This window comes from Lycium barbarum, chromosome 3, assembly GCF_019175385.1.
Source record: "Lycium barbarum isolate Lr01 chromosome 3, ASM1917538v2, whole genome shotgun sequence".
NCBI lineage: Eukaryota > Viridiplantae > Streptophyta > Magnoliopsida > Solanales > Solanaceae > Lycium > Lycium barbarum.
In genome coordinates, this window is record NC_083339.1 from 135,410,301 (window position 1) to 135,433,977 (window position 23,677).

The following is a 23,677-nucleotide window of genomic DNA, read 5'->3' on the forward strand; positions in this document are numbered from 1 at the left end:
GCCATAAGAATGTCAAAGAACACGTTTCATTTTGTCGAGCAAAAGTCAAATTAACACAAAAGACCCGATACAAAAAACTCTTAATTGCAATATAAACTAACGTGTAGATTAAAGGTTTTTTCTTGCGTAGATTAAAGTTTATAACCGACACGAAAAAAATGTCGGCGCTAAATACAGTACTGCAAGAAAAAAGCATTGCGAGAATAAAAAAAGAATAAAGTAGTTGAAGAGTTCAAATATAAAGTGACAAATTATTTGCTTCGCATATCCCTTTAGCAACTCCATTATTACAAAACAAAAAATAAAAATAAAAAAATAAAAAATAGAAAGATAACATAAGCATGAGTGTATTATTTATTCCCTTCACAAATCCCTCTAACAACTTCATTATTTCGAAATAAAGCTAAATAAGGAGATGACCTGTGAAGAATTTTAAATTCAACTCTAATTTCTACTTCATGTCTACCGACCAATACCTTTTTAATCATTTAGTCCTCAATTACGTCGCTGAATAATTAAGACGGAACTTAGACATATGTATTAACATATAAAAGATATTTACATAATTAAACTATTTATAAAAATATGTAAATAAATTTTACAACAAAACATTTGTTGATAAATTCGGATAAAAAGTAGTATACTCAAGGGTTCTATATGAGATACGGATAATAATTTCAGTAATACAATTTGGAATTAATTTTTTCCCATAATTAGTTATGGGTACTAATTAACCCCGCAATTACTTTATCCACCATTTGTACTGAAATAATGGGATTGCTGTCCCATATAGAAGGTGGGATAATATAATCTTAGAACTTGTTTGGCCATGAGAATTTTTCACTTTTTCCCAGAAAGTTTTTTCACTTTATTTAAAAATCAGCGTTTGGTCATAAAAATTCTAAATATAGTTTAAAGTTGTATTTGGTATTTGGAAAACAATTAAAAACTCTGTTTTCACTTTCAATACGTTCAGACAACCAAATATTCTTTGCTAAACTTATAACCAAACGCAACTTTATCTTCAAGTCCAAATTCAAAATTATACAGATATCCTTGTCAAATCTGTGCACAGAAGCTCGGGTGAGGACAGCGCGTGGTTGGGGCTCCGAAAAGTGACGTGGACAGCCGATACCTGTCCAGTGGCATTTGCTCACTGAATTCTTTCCAGATTTTCATCAGCTATAAAGTGCGATCAGCACTGCATATTTCCACTCTTATTAGTAGCCACACACATAAAGTAGTGAGTAAAGTGATCAAGCATGGCAATTCCTAATATACGGATCCCTTGTAGGCAGTTGTTCATCGACGGTGAATGGAGAGAACCCGTTAAGAAGAATCGGTTTCCTATCATCAATCCCGCCACTGAAGAAACTATCGGTATTTGAATTTTATTGCTTTCATTTCAAAGATCCTGCAATCTAAACCCTTTTGATAACTTTCAAAAAACCTATTTCGTGCCTAACTTTTTTTGAAGATTTGCAAGTGTTTTCATGGTTGTAATGTAAGTAAAATCTTTTCTAAAATAACCCTCAAACTACTTCAGAAACAGGATTTTCTGGATTTCGTTTTTGCAAGATTTCAGAAATATTCGACAAACGAAGGCCTGGAAATGAATGAGTTCTTGTTTGATCCGATTGTGTTTTCTGATGTTTTTGGATTTTCAGGGGATATTCCGGCAGCTACAGCGGAGGATGTAGATATCGCCGTCAAAGCAGCAAGGAATGCGCTACGTCGAGATGACTGGGGTTCTACAACTGGAGCACAGCGCGCTAAATATCTTCGTGCTATTGCTGCTAAGGTTTGTCTGTTTGTTTGCTAAGTTTTCCATATCTCTACTACGTAGCACGTTTGATTCTCTTTCACAAATATACTAATAAGTATTGCTTTCATGGGCTTGACTTGCAATTTTTTAATTGTATATTAGTGCAAGCAAGTGTTAATTTCCTATCTTCCAAGACCATACGATTGCGAGCTCCGTTAACCAAATGTTTGTTCGCTCGATTTGTGTTTAGTGCCATTAGCAAGTTAAATCTATTTGAATAACATCTGCAAATCTTATTCTCTTTGAATGATAGTAAATTCTTTTGGTTATCAACTGAACTGCAGCTCGATTATGCCAGTTTTACTGCCTTTCGCCTTGGATTCTGAACATTACGAATTCGATGGTTGTAATACAGTGAGTAGCAGATAGCAGATTCCAGTCTGATTAAATTATGTTGTAGTGTGTGAATAGCTGCTGCATATCTACATTTATCTTAATTCTTGGTGGCTATATTGTTCGGACTCTTCAAAAATGCCGATGTGTGCGTGTCGGATCCTCCAAAAGTAGTATATTTTTGAAGGATCCGTCTCAGCCAGATATTGCTATGACTATTCATGATTATTCTTTAATGTTTAAATGATGCAGTTGCTGTTGTTTACATTTACTGTAGGTACTGGAGAAAAAGCCTGAACTAGCTACACTTGAGACGATTGATAATGGAAAACCCTGGTTTGAGGCTGCCTCTGATATAGTATGTTCTTGCTTAATGTGATAAATATAGTTTTATTTGTTGCAAAATACATCGTTTTACTTATGTGCTCTTTCTTATCTTCCAGGATGATGTCGTAGCGTGTTTTGAGTACTATGCAGATCTCACAGAAGCTTTGGATTCCAAAAAGAAGACTGAAGTTAAACTTCATTTGGATGCATTCAAGACCCATGTTTATAGAGAGCCTCTTGGTGTTGTGGGGTTGATTACTCCATGGTACACCACCTATCATTAATGATTTATGCCCTTATTATCTCTTTCAACCCAGTCGGAAATATGATATTCTTCTTTTCCCAACCAAGTTGATATAATAGGCGACCAACTTCTGCATTGTACATACAGTTTCTGTATGATGTGTGGCTGCTATGTTGTTATGAGCATTTATGAAAAATGAATGACTGTTGTATATTAAACTAAAATTTGAGCTTTTTGATTAATCAAGATAGCCTTTTGATGAACTCCCGTCTCCAAAAGTTGGTGAAAAGAAAATAGTTTGCCTCACTAAGGCAGTTATCAACTAGTTCAGCGGTCTTTAATAGACAAAGTTGGATGCTACCTCCACACATGAGCGTCAAGAATGATAATCAGTTGGACTCTTGAGAACTATATTTACAAATTGGATAGTGACAACATACACATTTCAGGTTCTTCAAAAGACAAAAGGTGAAATGTTATTGAGATGAAAGCCTTTGGAATGTTGATATTTTAGGAGTCTTGAGTTATTTAGGTGCCTTAAAAAAAGTAGGAGACTCGAGCGTCTCCTGGGCATTTCCTTGTTTGTTGACTTCAAACAAGTTGCATCTTCCCTGAACTTGTGAATTTTGTGGTGGGTTTGTTAAAACAAGGCCCTCTTAGCATCTTCCTTCATTGCCAGGATAAGGGCTTGCAGCTTATTGCCTTTTTTCAAGACAAAGACCCTGGCCAGAAGGTGAAAGGTGAAACTATGTTGCCATATTGGGACTCTGCCTTGACCTAGCTGCTTCAAGGCAATCAGGAATGCTTGTGAAAGTTGAATTGGGTGTTGACAGAGAGAGAGAGAGAGAGAGAGGGGGGGGGGGGGGGGTGCAACTTATAGAGAATCTCTTTCTCTTTTCTCTCTTATTTTTACCGTTCATTCCTGTAAGGCGAGAAACCACAGGATTTACAGTGCTAGAGATTCCTAAAAAGATAGTAACTTTTTTTGCGAGCAAGGGAGAATAGAAATCAATCTTTTGGAGCATTGTGAATTTCATTAGATTTATCGTGTTTGGTGAGAGAGAAAAGATTTAGGTGGTTGACTTATGAGCTTGTTTCATTATGAAGGAATTATCCGCTATTGATGAGCACATGGAAAGTTGCTCCTGCCCTAGCTGCTGGTTGTGCAGCAGTACTTAAGCCGTCTGAAATGGCATCTGTGTGAGTCCTTATCTTTTCTCTTCATTATCCATATTATTAGTCCACATCATTTACATATTTACTCTTTTTTTTCAACTTCAGTACCTCTTTGGAGTTGGGTGAAATCTGTAGAGAGGTGGGTCTTCCTCCTGGCGCCCTTAACATACTAACTGGATTGGGACATGAAGCTGGTTCTCCTTTGGTTTCACATCCTGATGTTGATAAGGTTTGGGTTGTTCTTTTAGGTGTATCTACGTTTATTGATCGGTGCCCGCAATTAGTGCTATGTAATTTCATGTGGTGAATGCATTGTACTTCTTTGGGTGAGCAGATTGCATTTACTGGAAGTGGCCCCACAGGGTTCAGGATCATGACCGCTGCAGCTCAACTTGTTAAAGTATGTTTCCATCTGAATAATCATTTAGGTTCCTATTGGCAAAACTGATATGCTGGTTGGTTCAACATAGCTAAGCCTCTCTATTTCATTTGCAGCCAGTTACTCTTGAGCTTGGTGGAAAAAGTCCAATAGTCGTGTTTGATGACATTCATGACCTTGATATAGGTTTGCTCTTTTAGACCCTATAAGATAACTCCCTTCTAAAAAATATTATCTTTTCCTGACATATCTGGAATTTTCTATCACATACTTAACAAATTGATAATTTTGGGAAAGGAGGAAATCCATCATTTCAATATTTTTTTATTTCAGAGGAACATTATCAATATATATATATAATAGGAACAGAAAGAACAGATAAAAGCCGAGCTATTGGAATTGGAGTGGTCACTAACACATCACAAGTCGATGGTCTAACCTCGGAGTTATGTGTTAAATACATAATAATTGCCTAAACTGTTGGAATTGAAATACAACAACAACAACAACAACAACCCAGTGAAATCCCACAACGTGGGGTCTGGGGAGGGTAGAGTGTACGCAGACCTTACTCCTACCAAGGTAGGATGGCTGTTTCCGAGAGACCCTCGACTCAATAAAAACATAAAAAGAGGTCAGATACGGCTAAGAGATTCAAAGCGATATGGAAATGAAGTAACGCAAGCGACACAGATAACATAGAATAATCAAAGCACAGGAAATAACAGATAATAGCATAAATTAGAGCACAAGAAATTATACTACGATAATGCGACTATTAATAAGGCAGGGTAATGAGACTATCTACTAGCCTTCTACCCTAATATGGGTCCTCCAAACCCTCCTATCTAAGGTCATGTCCTCGGTAAGCTGTAACTGCGCCATGTCGTGTCTAATTACCTCTCCCCAATACTTCTTTGGCCTACCCCTACCTCGTCTGAAACCATCCATGGCCAACCTCTCACACCTCCGCACTGGGGCATCCGTGTCTCTCCTTTTCACATTTCCAGGCCCTCATGTTGATGTCATCTTTGCGCAGCATTTAGGAAATTGATTTAGCTCCTGAATTTAAGTGTCCTCATTGTTTATACAGCTGTTGAGTGGACTCTTTTTGGCTGCTTTTGGACAAACGGTCAAATTTGCAGTGCAACATCACGTCTTATATTGCAGGTAACAAGCTAAATGTTGGACAAGGCCATGTATTTAGTCAATTTTCAATTTTATGGTCAACTTAGTAACTTTGACTCGACCCTGTTTACCATTATCTAGAAAGTACAAATATACCCATTTGGTCCTGTATCCTTTATTGGCATCCGGCAATTCCTTAAAAATACAAAAAGATATGGGGGTATCTTAAGGAACAAATAATTAGTTTAAGTTGTATTCTTAACACTATATTGGGGTCACTCGGTTTTTTTACTGGCTGTTCATGATGAAGTTTTCTTCTGGTTTATAATTATGTGACGTTTCTCCCTAGTTTGATAGTTTGCTGATGGTACCTGAGCCAAACATAATATCAGTCTGTGAAAAATCTAAGCATGTCATGTCAGTTCTTGGACATAGGAGGCTCAAGGTCCGTGAAAATGATGACATAATACTTCAAAAATGACCATTTCACAAAACAAATGATGCTGTAATAGTACTTCATGTTAGTGATAGAATAACTAAGTAATTCATAGAGCACACGTACTTTCTATATCATATTCATGTCTTGGATTTGTCGTCAATCAGGATTCCACAATATGTGGAGAGCCATTCCAGATAGCGCGGGGCCAGATTTTTTCTCATTCCTTTGAATAGAAGAGGCTCTTAGTTTTAATTGGTTATAAAGAAGGGAATAAAGGCTCTTAAGTGGTACTGAGATAATGGATCCACTACTTTATTGCTCTATCATTTGGTATAGGATGAGCGATCTGCTTAATTCAGTTTTTTGGAAGCAAGTCAATATCCTGCCAGAGTTCTTGAAAGTTGGAACTGGAAAGGGATTATCCTAATTGTGGATTGAGCACGATACCTTATCAAAGAAAAGGATAAAACAGCCTGCATCCCTTATTGTACACTACAAAGATTAGATTGTTAAATTTTAGTTTCAATTTGGAGATTGATTAATTTAACCTTAGATTATTTTTTTAACTGAATGTAAAGTATTCTGTAACAAAATATATTTTAGAATTCAAAAATTTCCCAAGAAAAAAAAAAGAAGAAAAAAAGTCATGGTCTTAGCAGAAGTTCTTTTGGCTCTCAAATAGTAAGTAGGTCATTTTCAATTGGCATGTTCTTTTTAATAAAGGAGCAGGATGATCCGCTCTCTTATGAAATCAGGCAAGAGAGGGTGAGACTTCAAACCTTTTCTTTTAAATGCCACCTTATCATAACACTGGGAAAACGATACTATTAAACGATACTATTACAAAGTCCCTTTGATGTATCCTTTAATGCTAGCGCCCTTTCTATTATCGTCTAACATTAGAGCTCTTGGTGAAACCAAATTCTGAATTTGCAGGAAACAATTGCTTCAAAATTTTTGGACAGACTTCTGGAGTGGACGAAAAACATCAAAATCTCAGATCCCCTGGAAGAAGACTGCAAGCTTGGTCCTGTCATTAGTCGTGGACAGGTAAAGAAATTACGCCTAAAAACTAGTAGAGGATGCTGCTTTATCTATATTGCAATGTGCTGCTTCTTGGAGAAAACATTATGTGTTGCCTTGAATAGATGCCACTGTAGCTTATAAAGTGAAGGACTCGTGAGAATTTTTGTTTGTTCCCTGCTCCAGTGTGACTTACTCGCGGAAGTGTCTTCTGGATAAGATACAGTGAATATGATAAGTTTGGGGGATATGGAACATAAAGTCATAACAGACTGAAACTGAAGGTATAGGAATAGTGTGCCATGCCATCAGGTAGTGTTGGGAAGCAGATTTCTTGCATAGGTAGACGAGTCTTGTGGATTAGTAAGTAATAGCATTAGGTTGGAAGGTGAACAACTTGAATAGGTTTAGAAGTCTACTCATTTTCTTCAAAAAAAAAAAAAAAAAAGAGTCTACTCATTTTCTTCAAGCTTGTTGACACTCTTTTGGAAATTAATTACCCTTTGGGTTGACCTTGACTCTGCTATAAGATTTTTCTCTCAGATAAAAAGTGGTATTTTACAATCAAAACGCATGCTGCCAGACTTCTTTTTGTATGCTTGAACTCCAGCTATCGCTCTCTCTCTTTCCAATTCCTTCATATCTTAGTTTGTTACCTATTGATGTTGTCTTGTTTAAAGGACTGGTGTGGGGAGGATAAAACTCAGGAAAAGAATGAAATAATGGCGACGGCTCCCCGAAATTTGTCCAGTTAACATGCAGCATGGTTTTGTACTTGCAGCAATTTTTTATTTTTTTTTGAAACTGAAAAATGAGAAGAAAAAGTAAATTTAAAACTTTTTCCACAACCACATTTATAATTTGGTCGATAGATATGTCCGAGACTTTGTAGAGGCTATTTCACTGAATGAAGAAGGTTTTATATTGCATATTCTTCAAGTTTTGAGGAAATAAAAGAAGGTAAAAGAAAGTGCCTATGGACGGTCAAGTGTTGTTTAGATGATTTAACAACAGTACTTAACAAAAAACACAAGCTACACTGAAAAGCCTCCACATTCATATCTTCTCTTGAGTTCATTTGGAAAGACTATCCCCTTGTGGCTGATATTCATTGGAAAACTTTTGGTTTGAACCCTGAGACCTCAATGAAGCGGGTTGAGGACCATGAGGTCTCAGGTTCAAACACCAACTGAGGCGAAAACACGTGGTGGTTTTTTCCCATCGTCCAAGCTTTGGTGAACAGAGTTATCCGGTATTATCCTTCTTAAGAAAAGGAAGAGTTACTCGGTACCCAGTTAATAACAAATGCTCCACAATATACCTTAACCACCTCCCCCCACACACACAGAGACTTATTACTTGACCAGGACAATAGAATAGGATAAGCTCTAGATGATGAAAAAATAAACAAATTCTCTAAGGTTTTTACTTGTACTGATGAGACATTCTTCTGGTTTGAAACTTTGGTGTTTGCTACTTGATTCAGTGATCATATCTAAATGCAGCAGGAAACATAAAAGTGTTTGTCATTGTTTAATGTCACCTCTAGTTTATCAAAATGCAAGGGACCTCAGTCTGAGAAATTACAATTTTTTCCTAACTTTTGTAGCTAGTACTGTTAATTTGAAGTTCAATTCACACCATTGTTGTTTATCTATTCTGGCTAAAGAAATCTGATTAGTTCTGTCCGTAATTGCATAACTATGGGTTAGAAAATTATATGTTTGGTGTATATCCTGTATAATGTTCTGTACATTAGATACTAATTGACTAGTGACTACTGCCAGTATTAACGGCGGAGAATGCTGTCGATATCCATCTGGTCTACCCTAGTTTAATCGATGTTATTTTGAAAGAACTATTGATGTGAGATATCATTTCTTTCAGAACTGATGTAACTAAATTTTGTTTGATGTAATAAAAAAGATGACCCCCCCCCCCCAAAAAAAAAAAAAGAGAAGATAATTTATGTATTTCGAAAAGTTAATTGATTGTTTTTTCCAAAATATATTGTCAAATAACCATTTGCTAACTGAAGGGAAGTTTCTATCAAAACACCGTGAAGTAAAGTAGTGGTTGGCGTAAATCTTAAAAAGAATTTGAGGTGAAATCATAATACAATTGACGTGGGGAGGTCTTGTGTAGTTATTGTAAAAAAAAAAAAAAAAATCAAAATAGAGGAAAAAATGACCATAGTTCACATCAGTATAGAAGTCATTTAAGATACTATAAGGAACTCTGTTATCACTGAGTAAAGCAACATTTTTTAAAAATGACATGGATATCGGCTTTCAATTTTGTCTAGTTTTTCTTGCTTTCTCATTAATGACGTGCAGATCATGTTTATCTGCTGCTTTCTTTTTCCTTCTAAGTAGACCTATGGGTAATTCTTGTATATAATGACTGTTTGTTTACCTTTCAGTATGAGAAGGTCATGAAGTTTATCTCAACAGCCAAAAATGAAGGTGCAACCATCCTTTATGGTGGCGAACGGCCTCCGGTAAGAAATACTTCTGGGTGAAAGTATCCAGGTGCTGTATTTATCAATCTGTTGGATTGTGACTTAATTCTCCATTGAATTGCAGCACTTAAAGAAAGGATATTATATTCAACCAACAATCATTACTGATGTTGATACGTCCATGGAAATCTGGAAAGAGGAGGTATTTGGACCTGTTCTCTGTGTCAAAACATTTAAAACTGAAGAGGAAGCCATTGAGCTAGCAAATGATACCAAGTGAGTTGGCTAGACTTCAGATAGATGGTTCTGTTATTTTACAAACATTCTTTTTCCTTATTTTACACGTTTTGCTCTATTAGGTATGGTTTGGGTTCTGCTATTTTGTCAAAAGACCTTGATAGGTGTGAACGTTTCACAAAGGTGAGAGCAGTTTCGCAATTGCTAAAAACATCTTTTTTCCATACCAAAAGGTACTGCTTCTGCAAAATCAGGGATGACCTCTTCTTAATTGAACTTTGCAGGCTTTTCAGTCAGGGATTGTCTGGATCAACTGCTCGCAGCCATGCTTTTGGCAACCTCCATGGGGCGGTAAAAAGCGTAGTGGATTTGGACGCGAACTTGGGCAATGGTAAGCACTCATTGGTTGATTTTGGTACCATCTTGAATAACATTTAAGTGGCTTAGCAATTACCTCACTTTCCCTTCACATGCATCTTGTTTCTTTTCTGCTGCTTAAAATTCTCTTTCTGGAATTAGCTATGTTATAGAAAAGCAATCCACTATGAAGGTAAAAACTGTAGTTGTAGTATTACCACACTAGAGGAGTAACTAGAGGAGGATATTGGCAAGTTGTACAGCTGATAAGTGATATTTTGCTCTTTCTTCTTTCTCGCAGGGGTCTTGAGAACTACCTAAACATTAAGCAGGTGACTCAGTATGCATCTCCCGACGAACCATGGGCTTTTTACAAGTCTCCTTCAAAGCTGTGAAACTGTTAAGTGGTCAAGGAACATGTGAATGATGAAGTAGAGATGAAAGTTGATCTAGTGTAGAACTAGTGTTGTTTGTTATCATCAAGTCTAATAAATCTGTTTGACGGGACAAAATATGGATTGCATTTTTCACTGATGTTTTGCCTTCCTCTTCTGTTCATTTCATCTTTAAGAGCCAAGTGTCAAATCTTTAATTTGGAATAGTGTTCTGTAATTGCTGCAGCATCTTGAATAAAAGGGGATTTCCCTTAGTTTCATAGGTGGAGTAAAGCTTAAGGGTCGTTCGGTTCGCGGACTAAATTATTCTGGTATTATAATTCTTGGACTAATTTATGCCACTTGTGAAGTAAGATTAAATAATTCCAAGTTTGATCGGATATCTCGGATTAAGGTGGGATTAAATTTATAATGTGTTATACTGTGTTTGGTTGACCCGTCTACCAAATACGATATAAATTTAATCTCAAACTTAATCATGAAATATCCTGCTACCAAATAAACATTAGGGGTAAGTTAGATAGCATGGTGGGAGTAAACGCCTAATTAGGATAATGATACAACTATTATAATTTGGTGGAATGTGAGTTTATGAAGAAGATCTAAATGTGTCAACTTGGATTTACTTGTAGTAACGTTTTATGGCAGAAAGGTTTAGAGAGCAACATAAACTAAATGCACTGAGCAGTTCACATAAGGAAAATAGCATTGAGGCCCTGCAAAGGATAAACAAAAGTCAACCATGGAAATTTTGGAGAAAATAACCTGATTGTATGGATTAAATCTTCAGATTTTGTGAGTTGCCCTTTTGGGGCAGTAAGACATGAAAAGGGCTAATAACCAATGATTGTGAATTATATACAAACTAGTGATATTGATCGCGCTTCGCGTGGTAAGTATAAAATTTAGTGAAATTCTTCATTACTTTTTCGATAAACTTAGTCAATATAGAAATAAATTTTGGGATAAAATATTTGTGGGATTAATTTCGATCTCGTCATATCATCAATTTCGTGAAAGCAATGTATACTTACAATACATATCTTAAGCCACAGATCAAGAGTTAATAAAGAATATGAGAAAAGAAATAAGGTGATAATCAGTAAAGCTATTTCTAAGCTCACATTTCAAGTACGAAAAAGGGTCAAAAATACTCCTAATGTATGAAAGTGGCTCACAAGTATCTTCCGTCCACATTGGTCTAAAAATACCCTCCATATTTCTTTACGTTATTCTTATTATTTTCCGGTAACACAAAACTAAGTGTAAACTTTCTAATTAGTGGAAAGGTTTAGTACGGGCATGTAATGGAGCAGCGTTATCCTCTAGCGAGGGAGTCTTCAACAATGTAGGGATCTAAAAAGGTAACTTTTGAACTTCTTATAATAATCACGTAATAAAAAAGGAGAAGAAAAGTAGAAAAATTAAGATAAACGATAAATAAAAGTTCTAGTTTTAGGGAGTGTCACATCATATCTCTTAGTACCCACAATAAGGACCAAAATAATTTCGAGCCTTACATGAGCTTCTCCTCTCCCGAGGAAAATAAAAGCCACCATTGCGCATATAATTTCAAAAGAAGGTTGCTTTTGAGATGAGTGCGAATTTGGTATTAATTTTCTCCACGATGTAACTCTGTAGAAAGAAACAAAGAAGAAGAAATAGAGAAAAACACAAGAGAAGAAGGCTAAAAAAATTCAATAGATGAAGACATTATGCTTATGGGTATTTTTCTTTTGAAAGAATATGGGTATTTCATCGCAAGAAAGGAAAAGATAAATACACTAACTAACAAATAAGATAAATTTTGAAACAACGGTACACACAATTTAAATTTGTAACTGATCACTAAACGCAAGCAAAGATTTCAGAAAGAATTACAAGAAGTGACTATTAGGTTTCCTTCATGCGTACCTTTTCCTTGGTTACAAATCCAGTTCAAAACGGTGCCCATGATGAAAATAATAACTTATTTCTTAATAACTTTTAGGCGTCGAATTCCCGAAAGAGCGTGACTTTTGGGGAGGGCTTCTAATTAAGGCCCAATGCAACTCCTAATAATCATAAGGAGACACTCAAAGCAACGTTTCAAAGTTATCTATAAATCGTTTCGAGACAAAACCTTAGCTCTTCACTCATCGTTCCAGCCAAACGCCAAGAAAGAAGTTTACCAGACCTGACGAAAAATATTCTAAGAATAGTTAAATGGGGACAACAATAATATTTATCAGGGCTATGTATATTGAGAAAATCCTACACCAACCAATATGCAAACGTTCAAAACGTGTAATTGGCGAAAATGCTGTGTTTGCGCAGAATTTGCATGATGTATCATGTATATACCATCAAACATAGAAATTGGAAATGTACCTTTACCAAATCTATTAAAGGAGCCAAAATGCTCTCTTGGTCTTGGTCTTCCATTAGTATACAGAGTGTGCCATTGTTTTTATGAATAAATTTCTAATTGGCCAAATAAATTAAAGAGGTTCAATTTAATGGGAAACCACGTTATGATTGAAGGAGTAATTGAGTAATGACAGGTTAATGGGCAATAAATTTTCCAAATGGAGGAACGTGTGTTTCCATGTTGAACTCAAAGAAGTGACTCTTAAATTGTTAATATGCAACTTGAGCGAAAAATTGTGTCTATTAGAGTTCGAACCGACGTTTTTTTTTTTAATCAGGAAAATAAGGTAAAAAAGCCTAAAAGCTGGAAAAAAAAAAATATGAATTCTGGCCAGGGAGAGTGCCACATCACCTGCCCCATGTCCTTACTTTATATAGATATATAGACTAGGTAGTAGCATGTTTGTATCTAATCTAATATATATACGTTTTTCCATCATAAGTGCTGATGTGATGACCAATGATAGATTACCATGTTGCCGTTGGATGTTATTTTCTATTCTACTATATTAGAAGGAGTTAGCACACAGGAGGTCAACATGTCTGCTAAGACATTTGAGGGTATTTTGGTCATTTCAATGAAAATGGAGCAATATGATTAGTCAAAAAGGAATCTTACTGTAGCTACAATATAAGAATCGGAAAAGGCTCAAATACGTCATTGAACTAGCGAAAATGACTCATTTATGTCACTCGTCAATAGTTTGGCTCATTTACGTCATCACCGTTACTAAAATGGCTCATCTATGCCATCGCCGTTATCAAAATGACTCATTCGTGCCATTTTTCATTAACACCGATTTTATAATATTGGATGTGACATGTGGTCTCTAATTAGAGGTTCACGTTGTTTAATTAAACCAACTCAATTTTAAATTCCAAATTAATAAAAAACTCTACCCAAATTAATAAAACGATGATGACATAAATGAGTCAAACTATTGATGAGTGACATAGATGAGTCATTTCGCTATCGATGGCATGTGAGCTTTTTCCGTAAAAATATGTGTGCCTCGACTAAACTGCCATTGTTCTGATCTTATCATCCTATCATTCTTTCAAAAGTCACTTTCTAATTGCTCTACGTGGCATGAAGGAAGTCTGGGGGGTCTTTTTTTTTTTTTTTTTTAAACTATTTCGCTTCTCTTTGCTTTTCATTGGCCAAGTTTTCCAACACAGAACTTCTGTTACCATTATTTATTTTTCTAACCATTGTTTAGTTGTATTAATATTACTCTTAATTTTGTATACGGTAAAAATCGGATATGAGTCGAACCGGTGAGACGGGGGACCGAAGGAAGAAGGTTACAAGAACATCGGTGAAGGCTTTCATTCTGAACCGAAGGAACGCTCGGACCGGAGCTGAGTAGGGGCGCCGTTTGGTCCGGTTTCTTCATCACCGGGTCGGTCGGGGCCGTAAGTCCGAATATCCGTGGCCATTGATCCGGTAGAGCCGTTGCGCGAGAGCTATGCATCGGTAGCGTCCTGTCATGGTCAACCACCAACCATGCGTGTGTCAGACAGTACGGACAACCTAACCCACTCAGAGTTGTCCTTCCTCTTATTTTTTAATGATTTGTATTGTATGAGGCCCATAGTGTCACGACCCAACCCCGTGGGCCGCGACTGGTGTCCTAACTGGGCACCCATACGTACCTACCTGACAGAGTTAGCGTACGAACCAACTAATTAAATTAGACATATATAGATTCATACGGGTATAGAATACATCGCACAAAATATATGCACACACATAGACTTATACATAAGCCGTTAAGGCTATCGTAGCAAGCAGGGTCACTTAAGTCGTAACCTCACACATACCTACCAGAACAGTGATAACCCACAACCCACAAACATGTCTACAGACCTCTAACAGACATAACAGAATCAGATGACGGGACAGGGCCCCGCCGTACCCCAAATAAGCATATGTACAAAATATACAACAAAAAAGGGTATATACCAAAAGTATAAGCTCCGGATCAAAAGGGAGCACCCCGAACAGCAGAACGGAGATCCTACACTGGTGGCGTATCACGCGGTGCGTCTATACCTGCGGGCATGTAGCGCAGCCCCCGAAGGACAGGGGGTCAGTACGAAAATTGTACCGAGTATGTAAAGCGGAATTGTAACAATATAACCATAATTCGAACCAGAAGTACAAAATATAACGGACAGAATTGAACCCGAATCCGGATCAGAAATACAGAGTAAAAATATATATAGTGAGTACAAGGTATAACAGACAGAATCATAATCCGAATCAGACTTTCAAAAGTGCAACAGACAGAGTCATAGTCCAGATCAGATATACCAATGTGTACCAGACAGAATCATGCATGCAGAGTCATAAGCATATACAGATAGCATATATATCAGATCCCGGCCCTCTAATGAGGGACGCGGTAACAGAACCCGACCCTCTTAGTACGGGACGCGGTGGACAGACAGATCATATGCCATCCTGGCCGCCATCCCCGAGGGACGCGGTGAACAATGCAGTGGAATGTGCACGAGTAACAGAACCTGGCCCGGGCGCAGTGAAGGAAGCATTGAGACATCCACGAATAGATTAATGAGAGACCATACACATACAGATCATTATACAGACTCAATGAAACCGAAGTAGTCCAGATGATAGGTCAAATCGAAGTAAGCGGACAAGATTCGCAGTATATACGCATATGTCATTTGGGATGGTACGACAGATTATATCAGAATAAAATGTCTAGAACCGCTTCGGACGTCAGAACATATTATAATATTCATAAGTACAGTCATAACGCTTGTCATATAGGAGACAGAATGATAACCAAGAGTTACCTGTGAGTTTCGGACAGAAATGGATCAATCAGAACCGTACAGAAAGTATCAGAATTTTGTGGGCCCACCTCGGGCCGAACTTAGGTGGTATACGTAAACTTTGGATAATAGACCTTATGAGGTCGTCCATAATCATTTCAAGACATTCCGACTTCGTTTATGAAAGTTACATACATATAGATCACTTTGACAGCAAATGATAAGAAACTAATTCAATCTTACTGAAGGATTTGGAGCAAATTTCAATCTCGAGTTTCTTGGAACTGTGTCGTATCTAAGGCTCGCGTTCGAGCCTATTATGTTTAGAACATGCCTAAGAATAAAGGGGAAGACTTTACATACCTTGGTTGCGTCCTACGCTCGTCCAAATTCGATTCCCGTTTCGCCCAAAATCTACAAATGGTCATGTTTACCAATTAACAATTTCAAGCCTTTAGAACTTGAACTTTAACTCATACTTTTCTACAAAAATTTGGGCAGCATCTCCCCTATACATACCACATCCCCGAGATTGACTCGGCTCCAAACATCAACAACCAACCAAACAACAATACCAACAACATCAATAAGTAATCAAAATGCATTCTACATAAATAATCTTCTTTCCACATAGTTTAATAACTTTCATTCAAACTTCACATTGTCAAACTAATATTCACATTTTCCATATCCACTAACTAATTCAAGATTATTCAAATGCATTCCAAACAATATTCATGAATTCAAGTATTCCCGCCAATTCCATATTCTATCCAAAGTTTCTACCAATTGCGACGAAACTTCCAAATCACATTGTTTCTTTCCAAATTCGTTACCAACAACCATAATTCACATTTAGAATCTTACTTCCACACTTATATAAAAATCATAAAAAAATTCACATCATTTCTCATAATTACATACAAGCAATCCCAACGCCAATTCAAGTCATGAAGCCTTTATTTGCGACACAAAGGTCACAACGACACAACTAACAAACCAAATAAACATGAATTCATTTCTCCTCCACACCCACATGGCTCACGGCCAAACACACCATTTACACACACACAAACTATGCACACACACACCATACTTCCATAATTCTCATCTAATTCTAATCATTATAACATATATACTTATTCCATAACATGAAACATAGAATTCATACCTTTCCTTCAAATTCCAACTTTCCGTAAACGTGGTTCTTCCGCCAAACTAGTTATACCACGTTGAAGAGCGTCTTGAACTTGTTACTAATTCAAGAAGAACAAGATTTTTGGATTGAGATTGAAGGCTAGAATTTTTGTTTTTGTTCTTGGTTTGGCCGAGAGGCCTCTTAGGCTTGAGCTCTCAAGTTTTCTTCTTGTTTCATGAATTTTCTAGAGAATGAACACTTGGCCCCTTTTATTATAATTCTTGATCACATGATAAATCACATGACCAATTTATGGGCTTGGGCCTTTAGTTGGACGGCCACCCCAATTGGGCCTCTAATTTGTAATTTTTTTTTTGGGCCAACCCGGTTGATCACGAGTTGGGCCTAGCCCACTGACCTTTCGACCTTAAAATATCCATATCTCCTTGTACCGACGTCGCCTGGGAGCCCACGACCTACCGTTGGAAAGCTATTTCAATTATCTACAACTTTTATTTCTGGGCGTTTTCCCAAATTACAAACTTATAATGCCGTTTTTGCCCCTCCAAGTCAGGTCATCGGAAAACGTTTTCTTAAAAATGTTCGTTTGGAGGGCTTCCACTTTGATTTGGCCCCAGGGCCCTTCACGAGTTGTGTTTAAATTTACATATACGATTCATATAACTTTTCACATGTCCCAAAAAAAAAATCTTGGCGTGTGGGACCCACCCCAGCTTACAAATAATTCGACGTTCGAAAATGCAGGATATAACACATAGAGGCAACACTATAAATAGAGCTCATCCCTCTCCTTTGAGGGGGTTGGCTTACACACATCAAGAACACTTTGTAATAGCAATATATATACAAAATCTCTCTCAAATACCTGATTTCGGTCACATTCGTTGTGTTTATTTCTTGCATTTCTTCAATCCAGTGACACTCATACATTAGTAACCCTACAAGTGTATTGCAAACCACTGATTATCATTACTCTCTTCACATTATATCTATATTTATATCTTTCTTTTATCGAGTAGATAGAGACTTAACCACATATCTTACACTCACTCACAAATTTAATTGATTATCCAAATTCGGGGTAAACAGTTTGGCGCCCACCATGGGGCTAAGATAATAGTGGCCTTTTGCCTTGATCTCTACCTTACCCATCTAAATAAAAAACACTTACTGTTCGTATTTGAAAAAACGGACTAAATGGTTGACAGCGGGCAATCCGGTCACGTCAACAACAACGAAATGGTAGCTGAAAAGCGGTCCACGAGGACCACCAAACCCCATTGACCCTAACCTCGTTAATTCGAGGGAGGGCTTCAATCGACAAAACACCGTCGATCAGGAGAATGCCGCCTTACCGGCCACTGACCCTCTAAATACCCATAATTCTGTCACTTTGACCCGGGCACAGGACCGGAGAGAACCGAGTACGCCAAATGATAATATTGACTTACGTTTGACTTTTGAAATGTTGCAGGAACAGAGAACGGCGATTGCCGAACAGGGAATCGCAATAGCCCGATTGTAAAACGAAGGGGAAACAACGCCACCGAAAAAAACGAGCGGTGTTGCTGAACCCAGAAGGGAGGAGGCACGCGTTATTGAGAGCAATGGATTCGGAGCTGGGTCCTCCACCGAGGTTCTAAAAATGCTCGAAACTTTGGCAAAACGGGTAGACTAGACCGATAAGAGGGTTGAAACATACAACTCTCGGGTGGATCAAATCCCGGGGGCTCCACCTTTACTGAAGGGACCGGACTCGAAGAGGTACATCCAAAGACCTTTTCCTCCGAGTGCGGCCCCGAAATTAATCCCGAAGAGGTTTAAAATGCCGGATATCCAGAAGTATGACGGCACAACGGACCCGCATGAGCACGTGACCTCGTACACATGTGCCATAAAGGGTAATGATATGGAGGAGGACAAAATTGAATCGGTACTACTAAAGAAGTTTGGGGAAACTCTGTCAAAAGGAGCATTGACGTGGTACGACCATCTACCCGAGCATTCGATCACCTCCTTCAAAATGCTCGCCGATGCCTTCATCATGATCCACGCCTGTGCCAAAAAGGTGCAGGCCCGCAAGGCCGATATTTTCCGTATAACCCAAAGAGACGATGAGTTACTGCGTGAATTCGTCAACCGGTTCCAAAGGGAATGATGAGTTACTGCGCAAGATATATTTTTTTTAATCAAAAAATATCACCATTACAAAAACAAATAAAAAATAATACACACTCGTGTGCGTTCAAAAATATATAGGTTTCAATTGCATTGAATTTCGTCTTTTTTTAATTTCTTTATTACATAGTTGATTGATTCATCATAAAATGATTAATTTTATATAGAGACATACCTACAGTAATTGAAATCGTAAGAAGAAAATCATCTCCACAATATTAGTTTTTGGCAAACTGTGTATTCTGTTAATAAACTCTAAGAAAAAATTTAGATGGGAGAGATACACAAACATCAGAGAAATCATGGCTAGCCCATAGGCCTACGAATTTTGATGTATAACTTGCAATCTTTATTTTCCCCCCAACAATATCTAGTATATAACTTACAACCTTGATTTTTTCTAAAAAGATTTCTTGCAGCTAAACATATTGTGACCAAAAAACTGTGAGACAAACAAAAAAGGAAATTACATGAACTTGAACTTCCCATTGCAAGATCGACTATGAGGAATATGATTGATATAAGCTTTTAAATCGTAACTGAAAATTATGAGTGGGTCGCCATTTTGAATCCAATAAAACGTATTTTGATTGACTCAGGTAACTCGACCAACATCATCCGGTGGAGAGTGGTCGAACAACTAGGGCTGCTTGATCAGATCGTACCGGTAGCCCGGGTACTCAGCGGGTTCAACATGGCAAGTGAAACCACAAAGGGGGAGATCTCATTGCCTGTAAATGTCGATGGCACCATTCAACAAACGGTGCTCTACGTGATAGAAAGGGGACATGAAGTATAATGCATTACTGGGCAGACCCTGGATACATAGTATGAGGGCCGTGCCCTCAACACTGCATCAGTTGCTGAAATTCCACACCCCGGAAGGGGTAAAAACCATCCGAGGTGAACAGCCCGCTGCAATGGAAATGTTCGCAGTAGAGAAAGCAGGGCCTCTGCCCAAAGAATCGGTTCAGAAGGAAAAAGATGTAACCGGAGGAGAGCACGCCCAATAGCAATCAAAGCACACCGGGTCGGATCCAGGCATGAAGAAGATGATTTTGAGGTGCCCAGATAGTTCGTCATGCCGGATGACTCGGATGCAACCAAGTCAACTGTAGAGGAGCTGGAGCAGATCGTCCTGTTCGAGTACCTACCGGACAGAAAGGTATACCTAGGCACGGGGCTTACGCCGGAGCTCAGGAACAAGTTAATTGAATTTCTTCGAGCTAACGCCGATTGCTTCACATGGTCGCATATAGATATGACAAGTATATCACCGGAAGTGGCAACTCACAAGCTCAGCTTGGACGGGAAGTTTTCCCCGGTGAAGCAAAAAAGAAGGCCCATGGCGGAAGCAAAACACGCCTTCGTAAAAGACGAGGTAACAAAGCTTTTAAAAATAGGTTTTATCCGGGAGGTAAAATACCCGGATTGGCTTGCTAATGTGGTAGTGGTGCCCAAAAAAGGTAATAAATTTCGAATGTGTGTCGATTATAAGGATTTAAACAAAGCGTGCCCGAAGGACTCATTTCCGTTGCCTCACATCGATAGAATGATCGATGCGACGGCCGGACATGAGATGCTAAGTTTTCTTGATGCTTACTCCGGGTATAACCAAATTCGGATGCACCCGGGGGATCAAGAGAAAACGTCCTTCATCACCCGGTACGGGACTTACTGCTATAACGTGATGCCTTTTGGCCTAAAAAATGCCGGTGCAACTTACCAACGCCTAGTTAATGAGATGTTCGAAGAACAAATAGGAAAAACAATAGAAGTTTACATTGACGATATGGTTGTTAAGTCCCTGGAAACAGAGGACCATTTGAAGCATTTGCAGGAAACCTTCGACGTGCTCCGCAAGTATAACATGAACCCGGAAAAATGCGCCTTCGGTGTCCGATCCCGTAAATTATTGGGTTTCATGGTGTCAAACCGGGGTATTGAAATCAACCCGGACAAAATCAAGGCCATTGAGGATATCGAGGCAGTGAATAATGTCAAAGGAGTACAAAGGCTCACCGGAAGGATAGCAGCGTTGAGTCGCTTCATATCGAGGTTTTCGGACAAGAGTCATCGTTTCTTCTCCTTACTGAGGAAGAAGAACGACTTCGCTTGGACACCGGAGTGCCAAGAAGCTCTACAAGAATTGAAGAGGTACTTGTCTAGCCCCCCGTTGCTGCACACACCGAAGGCGGACTAGCCACTTTTTCTCTACCTTGCTGTCTCCGAGGTAGCGGTAAGTGGCGTGTTGGTCCAGGAAGAATCAGGTACACAATTCCCTATTTATTACGTGAGTAGAACTTTGGGGGATGCGGAGACCCGTTATCCCCATTTAGAAAAATTGGCATTGGCATTAGTAAGCGCTTCCAGAAAGCTCAAGCCCTATTTTCAATGTCATCCAATATGTATAGTAACTACTTACCCTCTTAAAAACATTATGCATAAACCGGAATTATCGGGCAGATTAACCAAATGGGCCGTAGAAATTAGCGGTTATGATATCGAGTATAAACCTCGAACGGCCATCAAATCCCAGATCTTGGCCGACTTCGTGGCAGATTTTACCCCGGCTATGGTCCCCGAGGTCGAGAGAGAGCTTCTGCTGACCTCGGGAAAGGCCTCGGGCATTTGGTCTCTACACACGGACGGGGCCTCGAACCTCAGAGGTTCCGGGCTAGGGATCGTCCTTAGGACCCCGGCCGGGGATGCCATTCGACAGTCCATTAGAACTGCTAAATTGACTAACAATGAAGCCGAGTATGAGGCTATGATTGCAGGTTTGGAACTGGCTCGAAGTATGGAGGCCGAAATAATTGAGGCAAAATGCGATTCGCTTTTGGTCGTAAACCAGGTGAACGACGTCTTCGAGGTCAAGGACGAACGGATGCAGAGGTATCTTGAAAAAACCCAAGTGGTACTTCATCGATTTAAAAAATGGACCATGCAGCACATACCGAGGGAGCAGAATAGCGAGACTGATGCATTAGCAAATTTGGGATCCTCGGTCGAAGGGGAGGAAATCAACCCCGGAGCAACGGTGCACTTGTCAAATGCAGCCATAGAAAACGGACACGCTGAAATAAACACTATGGGTTTAACTTGGGATTGGCGCAACAAATACATCGACTACTTGCGTGATGGTAAGCTCCCAAATGACCCAAAGGAATCACGGTCGCTAAGGACCAAGGCTGCCCGTTTTTTCTTGGTAGACGGCCAATTATACCGGCGTTCTTTCTTCGGACCACTGGCCAAGTGTTTGGGCCCCGGGGAGACGGAGTATGTGATGAGAGAGGTGCACGAAGGGACATGCGGAATTCACTCCGGTGCCGATGCTCTGGTCCGAAAAATTATCAGGGCCGGTTACTATTGGAACCGAATAGACGAAGACTCAAAAAAATTTGTCCGTAAATGCGATGGGTGCCAAAGGCATGCTTCGATGATTCATCAGCCCGGAGACCTGTTGCATTCGGTGGTGTCGCCCTGGCCTTTCATGAAGTGGGGAATGGACATCGTCGGCCCGTTACCATGGGCACCAGGTAAAGCCCGTTTTATTTTGTTTATGATTGATTATTTCTCCAAATGGGTTGAAGCGCAGGCCTTTGAAAAAATCAGAGAAAAGGAGGTCATCGACTTCATATGGGATCACATCATCTGTCGCTTTGGCATCCCCGCCGAGATAACTTGTGATAACGGGCCCCAGTTCGTAGGCGGCAAAGTTAACAAATTTCTCGAAGGGTTGAAGATCAAGAAAATCGTGTCAACTCCGTATCACCCGTGTGCAAACGGACAAGCGGAATCCACGAACAGGACAATAATCCAAAACCTAAGGAAAAGACTTGAAGCATCAAAGCATCATTGGAGAGAAATCAAGCACGGGGGAGACTCTCTTCTCGCTGGTTTACGGGGCTGAAGACCTTATCCCCGTAGAAGTTGGCGAACCGACCCTCCGGTTCCGATATGCAACCGAGGAATCAAACGAGGAGGCCATGGCCGTAAAACTCGACCTCACGGACGAGCTTTGCGAAAACGCGTTGGTCCGTATTGCCGCTCAAAAACAAAGGGTGGAAAGGTATTACAATCGGAGAGCCAATTTTCGTCATTTCCAAGTTGGGGACTTGGTGCTCCGAAAAGTTTCCTTGAACACCAAGAATCCCAATGAAGGAAAACTGGGCCCGAACTGGGAAGGACCCTACAAGATAACCGAGGTAACGGGAAAAGGATCATACCAGTTGGAGTCCATGGACGGGCAACGGCTGCGCAATAACTGGAATGTGGCTCATCTAAAGAGATACTACTACTGAGGTAAGAATACCCCACGTTTCCTCTATTTTTGACCTTTCTTTTTTGCAGAAAGCCGAGTATCGGGCAGAGCAGAGAGCCCAAATCTGAAAACACGTGTTGCACTCTTTTCCTTAGTACGGTTTTGTCCCAAAATAGGTTTTCCGACAAGGTTTTTAATGAGGCAACAAGTATCACGTGTTACTTGACAAAAATAAGGGACGAACGCCCGGACCATCGAGGTCACGCCATCCGAGTGGGGACTTAATAGCACTCACCCGACCTTGCAGCTCGGATACGTGCTAGGGGAATACTATGTCCGCATCGAAGATTATCCCGGTCAAAGAAGACGGACAAACTCAACACTTGCTACGACAAAATTATCCCGGCCACCGGCCATAGCCTTCGATGTAAGGACCAAACGATCATAATGAATCGTGTCCCATTTAGCCCTCGATGTAAGGACCAAACGATCATAATGAATCGTGTCCCATTTAGCATTCGATGTAAGGACCAAACGA

General features: G+C 39.2%; 1 protein-coding gene across 1 annotated transcript; it reads left to right on the forward strand.

The window, feature by feature from the left end:
* The first annotated feature begins 1,075 nt into the window (after positions 1-1,075).
* Positions 1,076-10,584, forward strand: LOC132632758 (aminoaldehyde dehydrogenase 2). Its single transcript, XM_060348826.1, has 15 exons — positions 1,076-1,380; positions 1,668-1,801; positions 2,436-2,516; positions 2,602-2,750; positions 3,837-3,929; positions 4,011-4,134; positions 4,240-4,305; positions 4,401-4,470; positions 5,378-5,454; positions 6,788-6,901; positions 9,297-9,374; positions 9,460-9,611; positions 9,695-9,755; positions 9,857-9,963; positions 10,231-10,584. The coding sequence occupies exons 1-15, from the start codon at positions 1,263-1,265 to the stop codon at positions 10,322-10,324; spliced, it is 1,518 nt and encodes a 505-aa protein (XP_060204809.1). The 5' UTR covers positions 1,076-1,262; the 3' UTR covers positions 10,325-10,584.
* Positions 10,585-23,677: the final 13,093 nt, after the last annotated feature.